The sequence below is a fragment of the Leptinotarsa decemlineata genome, unplaced genomic scaffold, assembly GCF_025532065.1.
Source record: "Leptinotarsa decemlineata unplaced genomic scaffold, Ldec_3_MD MMD2_tig00001019_RagTag_RagTag, whole genome shotgun sequence".
NCBI classification, from domain to species: Eukaryota; Metazoa; Arthropoda; class Insecta; order Coleoptera; family Chrysomelidae; genus Leptinotarsa; species Leptinotarsa decemlineata.
Window position 1 is genome coordinate 1,406,370 of NW_027412557.1, and position 14,842 is coordinate 1,421,211.

Here is a 14,842-nt window from a genome sequence, read left to right on the forward strand (position 1 = left end):
TGTGATTTCGTTTCATATTTGATTCTTTGATATAATTTCACCTCATTCTTCTGTTGTCAAGATTCATATCTGTTAATGATTTCATGTACATGCATAATGGGGAATGTTCCTCAATTTGGGTTATTACAGCAAATGCAAGTTTGAACAAAATAAAGTCGAGTTTGATTCATGAGTTTTTCAAATTCACTTCGAAAAGTATTCAAATGTTGGGTTTCAATTTTTAAAGGGATTTATTTCTGATTCACATATTGGCAACAGCCCCTATATCAAGTTGAAATAATGTATACGTACCTAGATGTTCTACTTTAAAAAAGGAAAATGATCTTTATAAATAAACAATTAAGGCAAAATATAAATTATAGCTCAATACACAAGCCACATAAACAACAATTGTTTTGTTATTTATTTATATAGAGGAAGATAGGTTAGGTGCACAAAATGTCATATATCACAGAATGTCTCGGAACTCGGAACATAAGTAAACAGAACAGCACGCCTCTGAAATATGTCATCTTTGTTTGTCTCATTCAGGTTACAGATTCATTGTCCTTTATTAGCTATAACCGATGCTGCCAAATGGTGAAATAGAAACGAATCCTTTTAAATATTGAATGCATTATTTCTTTTCTCCTTTTTAAGTATTTAAATAATTTTTCAAAGGAAAAGGTTGAAATGATGAGTTTAAAATGCGTTGTTTTAGAGATCTTTAATGAAAACTACTTGATTTTCGTCTGGAGGAACATTCCCCATTCATCATCCAACAAAAAACATGGTTGACCGCATTTCAACAAAAAAATCATTGAATAATCCTACGGTGAATATACTATAACTTTTTTTTCAGTCGCTGATGCAACCGGTTGTTACTACAATTTCGAACACTACGACGAAGGAGACAGGATAATCACGAACGAGCCATGTTTAAATTGTACTTGCCATAATAGGATGCTCATGTGCTATCTGAGAGTATGCCCTTTCACTAAGGCCATCGGTCAGGACTGCAAAGTTGAAAAGAGATCGGACCAATGCTGTCCAATTATCACTTGCCCTGAAGGTAATTTATTTTCTCCACTTCAAATACTTCGTCATTCTGGCGTTACCTCAGGAATACGGAGCAGATTAATATAAATTTGAAACCAGGAGATTTCTGTGGCATCAGTGACTACCGTTATAGTTTTTCATGCTAACTTTCTTGATACCGTAAAATTCGTAGAAACCAAGTGGTTCTTTTTTTAAGGTCCAACAAAGCGAATGAGCTGTGTTCAGATATCAATCAAGTAAATATCCTTTAAAATATCATTGAAATTTAAGTATCCGATAAAAAAGTTTAGTCTAGTATAAAAATTGGGAATCACGATTCCAATAGAAACTCCTAGTTTCTTATTCTAGTGTTGTCGAAACAAATTACTGATTGTTTTTGCAGTTCCTGTACATCTAGTTCCTCAAACATCGACCCCATCGACGGCTCTCGGACATTTGAACGAATATGGATGTTCCATTGATAATCTCTTCTACGCCGACGGAGCAAAAGTGCCATCAAATCCGAACAATCCCTGTGAAGTATGTTATTGTATAAGGAACAAGACAGCGTGTATCATTCAAGAGTGTACCTTAACCGGAAAAGTTGTGGAAGGATGTCGACCAGTATATATTGAAGGTGTTTGTTGTCCTCTGCGGTATGACTGTGGTAAGTTACAAAAATTATATCCTTACATTTCAGTACTAATACGTCAATTTGAAACAAATTCCGATATTTTTCTAAAACTATTCCCATTTTTCAGACCACCCCGAAATAGAAACAACTTCTAGGCCACTGCTCACCTCTACAACAACAACAACCACCACCACCACCACGATAGTTCCACCAACCTCTGCTCCTTCTGACTGTATTTATCAAAACCAAGTTTATATTGACGGCGCTCTAGTCAAAAAAGATGTTCCTTGCGAGAAATGTTACTGTATGAGAGGTGATATTATTTGTGCAGTACAGGAGTGTGGACCAACTCCACTGGATAAAGTGAACTGCACAGCATTACCAACAAAAGAAGGGCAATGTTGTCCAGATACTTATGATTGTGAAATGCTCTCTGAAGAAGATTTAACTACTCTATCTTATTATGATGTACCAACTACACAACCAACAATTATTTCTTCACATTCGGTTATTGGAGAAGAAGAAAAGTCACAAAAACCGCAAGAGGATGTTGACCAATTCATGACTGATAATGAAATAAAATTGGCTACAGAAGAAACAACAGCGACCATCACAACAAAAATAACTGAAGCTGTAACCGAAATTGTGGAATCGATAACATCCACAATATTCGGAACCACAGAAAGACCTCAAGAGGAGCAAATTTCAGAGAAGGAATATGTGAAACCATCGGAAGAAACCAAAGATGGTGCTCCACAAAAGAAAACACAATATCCGACATCATCAAAAGATACAGAAAATGAAGAGAAACAACTAGAAAAAGAAACTGAGAAGCCAATATCTAGAAAGGAAGAACAAAAACCGGAAAAAGAAACAGAAAATCCTTTGGAAATGAGTGAAAATTCCACTCTCCCAGATGAATCAATCACAGAAAAAGTAATTGATTCAGAACATGACAAAGTAACGGAAGAAAGTGTTGAAGAAGCCGCTACTGAAGTATTACCCATTCATGAGCATATCCAAGTTCAAAACAAAAAGCCTGATTCAGCTCAAACATCGGAGATTTTCCCAACCGAATCTGAAGAACACATTACAACTGAAAATGTATTGAATGAAAAAGAGGATCATTCCTTCGATGATAATTTAGCACACGATGATAGTGATGCTGAAAATAATGAAATTTCAGAAAATGATGTGACAACTGACCAATCTAAATTGCCGTCCACCGTTATGACTGGGTCAGACGATGCGCATACTCGACCAATAGATCAGAAAAATATACCATCTCAAGAGGACGTTACGATCAGAGTAATGGAAACGACACCAATTATATCACCGACCGGAAAACCTGATTCAGAACAATCAGCTGAACCCGCAGAAGTTTCTAAAGATGAAATCTCACAATCGACGCAGATACCTACTGATAGACTCCCAAGTACTGAAGAAAAAACATCAAAAATAAGTTCAGAAGAAACCGCTTCAATAACCAACGCTCCAGTGGTTTCTGAAATTGAAAAATCAACAGAAAGTCCAGATGTGAGCGAATCTCTCACCAAAAAACCACAAGAAGAGGGGCAAAACGAAGTAACTGAGACACCGGTAACAACTGATCCGAAAAAGGAAGCAGTTATTACTGAACAATCGACTGATGGAAATAGCGTGAAACAAAGTTCCGATGAAACTGTAGTCGATACTCTTGGAACAACGGAAATGCCAATTAAATCAGCGACACAAGAGGTTGATGTCCAACCAAATGAAGAAAATCAAGAAAACATCACTAAACAAGCCACAAGCGAAATAGGAATAACAAAAGCTGCTGGGGACAAAGTAACGAAACCCATTAGTTACGACATGGTAACCGAAATTCAATCCAGTCAAGATGGGCTAGGCGCTACTGAAGAAAGTTTCTCTACTGAAGTAACACCTAGGAAAGAAGTAGAACTAACAAGTGAGGTCACCGAAACTTCAAGGATAACAGAAATTCCTGAAGTGGAAAAAGCTAAACCTGATATTAGTTCCTTTGATGCCCAAACGACAACAAAGAAACCAGAAGAAGAAATAGAGATTGTGACGGGTATATCTATAAAAGACACCGAAAAACCACAATCGATGGATCACGTTTCCGAAACAACATCTTTTGAAATAGATTCAAATGAAATAGAAAAATCAAGTGAATTACCAGATGTAGTAACGGAGCATTTCCAAGTTAGTCAAGTGGAAAAACAATCTAAACCTTCTGATCCAAATGAAAAAACTACTGAAATACCAACAGCTTCAGAAAGATGCACTGAGGAAAGCTGTGTCGATCAAGATACAAGTGAAATAGCTTATGATAAGAAATCTGAAGATAAAACGTCAGAAATTGTTACACCTAACTTGGAAGAAGGATCCGGAGAAGTGAAACCATCTGAAGTTGTAGAAAGTTCTGGTGAACCAGAAAACGAAACGGAATCTTACGATCAAAAAACCGAAAAACAAATAGAGGAGTCTTCGGAAAAGCCAGAAGCGATACCTACACGAGCAACTGAAACTTCAACTGCACCTTCGGATATATATCAAACATATAAACCAGATGTATCTCAAGTTGGAATATCAGGCACTGAATCAGAACGACCAACAGAAAATTCTCAAGATGAAGTGACCGACAAATCCACTTTATCAGAAAAGGATCATTCTGGTGAAAACCAAACTGAATTGCCAGAAATACCGGTGATATTAGTGACTTCTAAAACACCAGAAATTTCTGAGCCAACATATTCTGAAATTACATCTCAAGCTGAACAAGAATCAGGAATCACCGAGTCGTTTGAAAGTGATTCAGAACATAAAACATCAAAAAAACCAACAGAGGAAATCACAACGGAACCACCACAAACTACTGACAGAATAGATTTACAGGAACCAGAAATACCCAATATATCTGACCAGAATGTTGATTCTACAGTGCCATCGATTCATGCAGGACTAAATGAAGCAGTTCCAGAGCACTCTGTAACCGAAAAATCACAAGAGGAATTGAAGCATGATATTACACCTAACTTGGAAGAAGGATCCGGACAAGTGAAACCATCTGAAGATGAAGATGGTTCTGGTGAATCAGAAAACGAAACGGAAGCTTATGATCATAAAACCGAAACACCGAAAGATATATTGTCTTCTGAAAAGCCAGAAGCGGTACCCACACGAGCAACTGAAACTTCAACTACACCTACGGACGTATATCAAACAACTGCTATAACCCAACATGGCGATAACGATGAATCTGAGCATCCTGAGGAGACTGTTTTTGAATCCACACAATCATCAACAAAAACTTCCGATCTTGACCAAGTTACTGAAAAGTATGTCACTTCAGGTGAAGTAACTGTTGAACCTGTCGAAAAGGTCGTATTCACACATTCTTACAACAAAGAATCAGAATATAGCAGTGAATATCCAGAGCCATCAGAAGAACACAAACCCACAGGAGAACCAGATGTCAAGGAATCTGAATCGGCTGTAACAGAAGAAGAGCATGGTATACCTGGAGAAGGAAGTTGTCTGGTTGACGGGCAAACATACAAGAACAACTCTAATGTCCCCCCATTCAATCAGTGCCAACTCTCATGTAAATGCGTCAGTTCAATTCTCCAATGTGAATCTGTTCAGTGCATGGCACCTCCCAGCAATTTAGAAGACTGTATGCCAGTCTTCCATTCACCTGGAAGCTGTTGTCCAACATATAGTTGTTGTAAGTATTATAACTGAAATATATAAATGACGCATCTAACTCCTATTTCGTTTCAGCTGTTCCCAGTGCCACTAGCGTTATAGAATCGGATAGTCATATTATTGAAACAACTCCTGACCAAAAAGTCGAAAAACATGAAACTACAAGCCAGAGTGTCAGAGATCAAACAACAATTGCAACTACAAGTACAAAGTATGAAAGTGAAGAAAAAATCACTGAATCATTTACTGAAAAAGAATCTGAGGAACCCACAGCATTACATGATGATTTAGATAATGAAATTCCTGACGAGCATTTCGAAGAGCACCACATCATTCCTGAACATTGTGGTGAAGAAGGCTGTTCAGCTATTGAGTCTCAGACTACCGAACAAACGATCAACGAGAAAGATGAGACAGAAACGAAAAAGTATTCTGTTACCGAATCCTCTCCACATGAAAAAGAAGAAAAACATACACAACAGCCTTTCAAAGACTTCTTCGATGGGGAAAATCTACCCACAGTAACTGAGAAAAAAGACTCATCCGAAAAAGAAGGAACCGAATTTTCTCTTACAACGGAAAGCATAATTGAAACACAGCCTGAGAAAGAATTTGCAAATGCAGAAATGACTAGTTCGGTGGCAAATACTATCTCAACGACAACAAAATATGATATTATCACCGAAATACCTTCGGTTCCTGAAAAATACCCAATGGAAGACATAACCACTTCCAAACCAAAGGAACACGAACTCACTGTACCTGAATTATCTACTGTTAGGCAAAGTTTAGCAGAATCGGCAAAAGATAACGAAATTTCTACGGAAAAAACTGAATCAAATGAAGCACACGACGAACACCAATCAGAAGACAGCAAATTAGGACAAGGAACTACAATCTTACCTATCACCAATACTGATTACGAAAGTCTTCCCAAAGACCCGACAGTGATAAAGAAACAAGAAAGTGACTCCACAAAAGTTTTTGGCGAATCAACAGAAAGTGTAACAGATATTTCTAGTGTAACTCAGCCTATACAAGAAGGTGAAATACCAGACCAGAAACCGCAGGAAGAATCGTCCTCAGAATCGGAAAGTGTGACATCTGATGGCTCTGAAAAAGGACAGATTCTTGGATCAGGTACAACTCAATCTACCTCCGATGAATCAGTTTTCGAAACAGCAACTCAAATAGTTGAGTCATCCACTGAGCTAAAACAACCCACTCAGAATCCTGAATTATCAGAAAGTACGTCTGAGGATCAAAATGTAAAGTTTACTTCCATAAAACCTGGTCCATTCGAGCAAGTTACAAACATTGTTACACCTGAACAGAAACCAGGAACAGTTGATGAAACCGAAGAAGTAACAACTAGCACTCTTGCAGATTTTGTCACTGAAATTGAAAATTCCATAACGTCCAAGCCACTTGAATCTGCTGATCATATGACAGATGTTATAGAACATGAAACTGAAGTACCAGAACAATCAGTTTATGATGAGAAAAAATCAACTGAAATCAGTTCTGAAAAATCAGTACCTGCTATCACGGAACCATATCCAGTGGAAAAAGAAGAAATAGTAACAAAATACCTTGAAGTAATAACTGACCAACCTGAAGTTGCGAAAGATATGTCCGAAGTTCGTAAACCTGTCACTGAAGAAACTAGAGTACAGTCTACACCTCCTTCAGTAATTATACCAGTGACCACAGTTCATCATGAGTCAGAAGAGAGAATAACTGAAGCACAGGCCATACCTGATCGAGAAGCTGTAACTGAATTACATCATGGACTTGAGGTTGCTACCGATGCTGCAGAGCCTGGAACGGAGAAAAATACAGAAACTAAACCCGAATCGGAAACAATAGACTTGGTTACTGAAACTAGTTCTGGATTGGGAGTTTCAACAGAAACTCAACCAGAAGTAATTGAACATGCGGATGCTGCAAATGAACTACAACCGGAACATACTGAACATGATCAATTGGGTACAGAAGCTGGTCCTGAATCTGAAGATATTTCAAACGATTCAGAACCCAAGCCCGTAGTGGTTATTACAGAAACTCCTTCAGCATTTACTGAAAATGTCGATATTGTTACTGAATCTCGACCCGCATCTGAAGAAGTACCAACGAAAGAAGAACCTAAACTCTCAGAGGTCATTACTGAAAGTCAACCTGAAATAACGGAGAATAGCGAGACTGTTACTGAAACTCTGATCGCGTCTGAAGTTCCAACCGAAGCAGGGACCAAATTTGCAGATTTGACTACAGAAACTCGTCCCGAGGTAACTGAACATGAAGAAATTGTAACCGAAACCGGAATCGGATCAGATGTAATAACTGAAACTCAACACGATATCATTGAAGTTTCAACAAAAAAACTAACCCAAAAACCTGAAACAGTTACTGAATCCCAGCCAGAAATAACTGAACGTGGCGAGATAGTTACTGAAGCTTTCATCGAGTCTGATGTTACAAGGGACTCCGAACCTAAACCGGAAGGAGCAGTTACTGAAACACAATCAGAAGTTACTGAAGTTTCCATGGGAGAAAAACTCGAACATCCGGTAGTAATCACTGAAACTCAACCAGAAATTTCTGAAGTTTCAACAGAAGCGCAATCCAAACTCCCAGAATTAATTGCAGAAACTCAAACAGAAATTACTGAAGTCTCAACAAGAGAACAATCCAAACATCCAGAAGTAATCACTGAGCCTCAAGCAGAAATTACAGAAGTTCCAACAGAATTGCATCCCAAACTCCCAGAAATAATTACACTATCTCAACCAGAAACTACTGAATTTTCAACAGAAAAACAATCCAAACATTCAGAAGTAATCACTGAGCTTCAAGCAGAAATTACAGAAGTTTCAACAGAAGAACAACCCAAACTCCCAGAAATAGTTACAGTATCTCCATCAGAAACTACTGAAGTTTCAACAGAAAAACAACCCAAACACCCCGAAGTTATTACCAAAACTCAACCAGAAATTATTGAAGTTTCAACAGAAGAGCAACCCAATAGCCCAGAGATAATTACAGAGTCTCAACAAGAAACTACTGAAGTTACAACAGAAGACCAACCCAAACTCCCAGAAATAATTACAGAGAGTACTGAAATTTCAACAAAAGAACAGCCCGAAAATTCAGAAGTAATTACTGAAACGCAACTTAAGAATACTGAAGTTTCTACCTCAGAACAACCTGAACACTCACAAGTGCTTGAAGAAGTTCAACCAGAAAGTACACCAGAACGACCTTACCATCCAGAAATAATTACAGAAACACAAACAGCAATTACTGAAGTTTCTTCAGAAGAACAATCTAAGAATCCAGAATCAATAACTGATATTCAACCAGAAATTACTGAAATTTCAACAACAGAACAACCTGAACACCCAGAGATAATTGAAGAAATTCAACCAGAAATTTCATCAGGAGTACAACCTAAACAACCGGAAATAGCTACTAAAATTTATCCAGAAATTACTGAAGTTTCAACAAAAGAGCAACCTAAATACCCAGAAGTGATTACTGAAACTGAACCAGAAATTAATGAAACTTCAACAGAAGAAGAATCCGTAAAACCAGAAATAATTACTGAAATTCAACCACATATTACTGAAGTTTCAAAAGAAGAACAATCCAAACTTCCAGAAATGGTTACACAATCTCAACCAGAAACTACTGAAATTTCAACCGAAGAACAACCTAAACATCCACAAATGATTACGGAAACTCAACCAGAAATTATTGGAGTTTCAACAGAAGAAAAACCCAAACATCCAGAAATAATTACTGAAACCCAACCAAGTATTACTGAAATTCCAGCAAAACAACATCCTGAATATCCAGAAATAATTGAAATTTCATCAGAAGAAGAACCCAAATCCCCAGAGATGATAACCGAAATTCAACCAGAAATTACAACAATAGAACAATCTAAATACCCAGAAATAATTAGCGAAAGTCAACCAGAAATCACTAACGTTGCAACAGAAGAACCCAAACACTCAGAAATCAATGAAATTTCAACAGAAAAAGAATCGACATACCCAGAAATAATTACCAAGGCCCATCCAGAATCTATGGATTCAACAGATGAACAACCCGAAAATCCAGAAGTAATTACCGAAACTCAACCAGAAATTACTGAAGTTTCAACAGGAAAACAATCCAAATACCCAGAAATAATTACTGAAACCCAACCGAATATTACTGAAGATCCCAAATATCCAGATGTAATTACCGAAATTCAGCCAGAAATTACCGAAATTTCAGAAGGAGAACCCAAACATCCAGACATAATTACCGAAAGTCAACCTGAAATTACTGAAGTTGCAACAGAAGAACCCAAACACCCAGAAATATCAACAGATTCTCAACCAGAAGTTAGTGAAATTTCAACAGAACAATCGAAATACCCAGATGTAACAACCAAACCCCAAACAGAATCTACTTCAGCTTCAACAGATGAACCCAAACATACAGAGGTAATTACCGAAACTCAACCAGAAATTACTGAAGTATCAACAGAAGAGCAACCCAAACACCCAGAAATAATTACTGAAACTCAACCAAGCATCAGTGAAGTTTCAACAAAAGAACAACACAAACAACCAGAAATAGATGCCGAAACTCAGTCAGAAATTTCTGAAGTTTCAACACAAGAACAGCCTGAACAACCAGAAATAATAACTGAAACTAAACCTAACATTACTGAAATTTCAACAGAAGCACAAACCAAACATCCAGAAGTAATTACTGAAAATCAATCCGAAGTGACTGAATATGTTGCAGTAGTTTCTGAAACCCTAATTGGATCTGATGTTTCAACGGAAGTTGGGACTAAATCTGGGGAAGGTGTTACCGAAACACTACCGGAGATTCCCAAAATAAACCTTTCACAAGATCAGTTTGTCACTGAAATTCAACCGGGATCTCAAGAAGTTCTGACGGAAAAAGAACTTGAATATCACCCAGAAATCACTGAAATCAGTATAGAAAAACAATCTAGACCAGAATTGGGAGACTTAGTGACTGAATCTCATCCCTCAGAGGTGCAACCAGAATCAGAAGTATCAACCACCGTTAGTAATCCTGTAGAAGTTCCAACTGGTGCACATGAAGAAAGTGAATCTGTAACCGAAACTCGTCCAATCGAAGTGTTAACTAAAGCGCATCCAGAAATTGAGTCTGTGGCTACCGAAACTTATCCTAAGCCTGAAACTGAAACCTCTGATATACAACCAGAAGTTGTTACTGGGGTGCAATCTGTGCCTGCAGAAATGACAACCAAAGCAGAACTCGTACCAGAGATATTTGAAACACTTGAAACCGATTCTCCTAAAGAAGTAACAACAGAATCATTTGTTCAAGTAGAACCGCTGGATGACAAGCACAAACAAGAAAAGGATGGCCATGTTGTAACCACCACAGATGAAACTTTCACAACGCCTCATCCCATAACACAGAGTCCAAGAAATGATTCTGAATTATACACGTCTGGTCCAAAAGAAGAATACTCGACGAAGAAATTCATTGAAGGAGAACTATCTACTTCCGTTCCACTCACTTCATCCAAACCAGAAACTCCTTCATCTACTCCGAAACGAAAACCAAGTCATGAAATACCCGGAGAACACGAACAACTACCTGAGTTACCAGATTATCAATCGCCTGTGGAAGACTATGATGAAGATGATCAGAGTCCTCTCGGTCCTGGAACTTGTCGCTATGGAGGAAAAGTATTTGTGTCGGCCCAACAAATTCCACGTGATGACCCATGTGATTTCTGCTTCTGCTTCAGGAGTGATATAATATGTCTACAACAAAGTTGTCCACCTCCAATTCCAAATTGTCACGAAGAACCTATAAGGGGATTCTGTTGTCCAAGGTATGAATGTCCAGTGGGAATGGCAACGTCGCTCAACTTAACAACAACAACGACAACCACTACGACAACGTTACCACCTCATTTCTTACCCCATGCCTACAAGGGCCTGGCTGTTAAGAATGGTTGCCAAATTCGAGGGCAAGCCTATAGAGTAGGAGATTATATTAAATCTGCTTCTGGGCCATGCATGCATTGCACGTAAGTATTTTTTAAAATAATAATCATACACCTAATATTATCTAACACTCCAAAGGTTCAAATTCTTCTTATTGATATTATGGAGTTTAGATATATTCCTTAACATTTAATTCATGCAGGAATACCTATATAATATATTTTTTATATTAGTCCTCGATACTCAATTGTCTCAAAAACCACCAAACTGTCTGAGATGCTCACAATCTGTAACATTCAGTATGGATCAACAATCTACCTACTATGTATGTATACAATTTCAAAATTGTTTCAATATATTTATATTTATTTATTGTTTACAAAAATATTCCATTTTGGTACTTTCGTACCAAATGATATTGAGTACTTTTCATAATAATTAATATTTCCCTGGTTTTTACCTATGATTATTACGTAAAAGAGAAAGCAACGGACTGCTTACAATGGACCGCTGTTGCTGTTCATAGATCTCATTTCACATTGTTTGAATTCTATACTTTTCAAGGCGCCGAAAAGTCTGGTGTCATGTACCGGTCACACCGGTTTCAGTCATTCCTCACTTATTCTGTAGTCTGTCTTTGAGACATGTTGAGCGCCACTAGACTTATCTGGTCTATGAAACGGAATAGGTGAAATATGTTCCTTGTAACGAATCCAATAAAATGCTTGAAAATGTTCAAACTGCTACATGCAGGCAGACTTTCAAACGCCTTTGACAGCGAAACGTCGAGAAACAGAACTTTTGCTCTGGTAAAAAAGAAGTGTTTTTAATAGATTAACTTCACACCAGAGGTTTAAATTCTACCAGTCAAGATAGTTCAGTTGATATTGAAAATAAATAGAAATATTGAGTAATGGCAAGTCTTCAGAATTTTCTGAAAAGAGTGCTTCTCAATTGTCATCAGTGTTAGGTTAGGTTAATTCTAAAGACAGTGGGTCTATTCGACCCTCCAGCGCAAACCGCAAGGGTTTGTTGTGGCTCACACCTATTTACACTCGGACAAATTAACCCAGCTTCTTAACGAAGCTGATTAACTTGTATGGTGACTGGTCTTTCAGGTGTCAGATGGTAAGAGTATGGCTCTGCCGAACTCTAAGAACCTGATTCGGTCCCCAGCGGGGCAGGCACAAAGTATATGCTCTGTTATTTCATCATTTTCCAAACATAGGCGACACACACTGTCTTCCGACAGTCCAAGTCTCTGCATATGATGATTCAAATGACTGTGACCTGTAAGAAGGCCTGTTAGACATCGTAGTTTATCCCTACTGTAGTACAACAACTGTTTGGTATCGAGCTTCGAAGGGTGAAGAAATACCTTGGAGTGAGCCAATCCTGGAAGATTCTGTCAGAAGTCCATAAATCGTCTTGCCAGTCAGGTGTTCAATCTTTGTTTGGCAAAGCCTAAAGCGATGCCAATGACAGGTTCTGGTCCGATGGAGGTGCTTGCAGCACACTCCTTTGCAAGGGAGTCAGCAGCCTCATTGCCTTCCAGGCCAGTATGGCCAGGAATCCAGACCAGAGACAATCTGTTAAGTCTTCCTATCGAGAAGAGTCGTTTTTGGAAATTTGCTACCAATTTTGACGTTGCTCGGTAGGAGCGATGTTGGTAGCTCTTACCAACGCCGCTTCACTATCCGAGAATTTTTTTTTACTTGCGTGTGAGGTTGGATTTATCCAATCTCTCCGCACATAATTCAATAGCGTAAATGTCCGCTTGAAATACAGTCGCATAAGTTCCTAGGCAGGTAGATATCTCTGTCCTGGGTCTGCGAATAAAAACACCTGCACCAAAACTGGAAGGAGGTAATTTCCAGAATGCTGTGACTCCCATTGTTAATCTGTTGCACTCTGAATTAAATTGATTTGTGCAATTGGCAATGTGCACAAGTCTGTATGCAGTCCATCTAGCCTCTCTCTCCAGAAAAATGTGGAGAGAGAGACAAGCCTGTCTCTGTAAGCCAGAGAGCTTCGCTTGGGCCATTTTCTGTAAAGCTTTCGGCTTCATCATTGTATTAACATCTTAAATAATTCCTACCAACTGTCACTTAACAATCAAGCTGAAGGTTTGGTATTTATATATGTATATAGTTTTTATAATCCTAGTTTAACGTTTCGAGAATATCACCAAAATTATAGATACGAAATATATGATTATCCGATTTTCAGAAATTTTTATGTGATCATCCAAAACATGAATGTACCTTTTTATTTATCGTAAAATTCAATAGAACTATGCTTCGTATGTTATATGAGTAATTTTTGTTTTCAGGTGTGGTGCAGATGGGCAAATGAAATGTGATCCAAAACAATGTAGTCCCGAACCGATGCTCAGGCAGATGATTGCAGCAGCTGCGTCACGAAGAAGAAGATGAATGATTGTGTGAAATAGTTACAATGCCACAGTATTGTGCAAGTGATACAGACAATTTTATAAAAATTGAAAAATAGTCTTGAACTCAAACAAAAATGCATTCTAGGGTGCCAAAATGAACTAGGTAGTGTGCCTTTTAAAAGAAATTCGAATGATTTCTACTCGTAGAATTGTAACTCAGAAAAAAAACGATTTTTCCGGTGATCTACGCGAATGTATACTCGAATATATAGATTATTTATAACGAACATGACTGATGAAATTTTTACACTTTTGTAATTAGAATTATTTGGAGTGTCGTTTAGTTAATTTGAAAAAGCCATTACTTATAATACGCGGGCTCTATATTTATATAGTGTTAAAATTTGTGTTGTGTATCCTCACAATGTCTAAGTTGTTTGACTAGCAGAAAAATATACCCGGTTCGAAAGTAGTTAAGTGAATACAAAAATTTCTTTTCTGCTACTTGAACGCTTAGACTATCCTTTGTATATTAACGGATGCTCAATATTATTAAATAGGCTAAGTATATGTAGTATTTATCAATAAAATATGTAAATGATACGGAATTGAAAGTCTTGAAATGTTCCCTTCCATCCTTTAAATAACTGAAACTAGAATAATCTCTTTACAAAAAAATAACTAAGAAATTATACAATGGTTATCCTAACGTTTCGGATGCTGAAATTTGTCCCCGTTTCCAAAAGTTAACAAAACTTAAGTTTTTATTTTGCTGATTCTTTCAAGTTCTCAACTTCGTCGACTGATGTCACAGAATGTTGTATTTAAAATATTCGTCAATAACTAGAATTGTCAAATTCCGTTTTTTTTAGCTCTACCGCCTCCATTCCGCATGATATAAATAATCTGATATAAACCAATTTGCAATGGGACGTTTCGTTCATTATATTTCATCATCAACTTTACTTTTTTGAATACGGACCTTCATTTTTTTTCAACGATTTATGTAGCTACCGTTATAACTAATTCAACTATGTATTACAATATACAGAGTGTAAAAGCCAAATTAAA

General features: G+C 37.5%; 1 protein-coding gene across 1 annotated transcript in view; it reads left to right on the forward strand.

Annotated features, from left to right (window-relative positions):
• tnc (tenectin) overlaps positions 1–14,379 on the forward strand; it is a 51,194-nt gene extending 36,815 nt beyond the window's left edge. The window contains exons 4-8 of the mRNA XM_023161758.2: positions 842–1,051; positions 1,421–1,684; positions 1,779–5,381; positions 5,438–11,459; positions 13,709–14,379. Coding sequence (XP_023017526.2) covers positions 842–1,051; positions 1,421–1,684; positions 1,779–5,381; positions 5,438–11,459; positions 13,709–13,811 — 10,202 coding nt within the window. The 3' untranslated portion in view covers positions 13,812–14,379. The remainder of the gene's footprint in view (positions 1–841; positions 1,052–1,420; positions 1,685–1,778; positions 5,382–5,437; positions 11,460–13,708) is intronic.
• Positions 14,380–14,842: the final 463 nt, after the last annotated feature.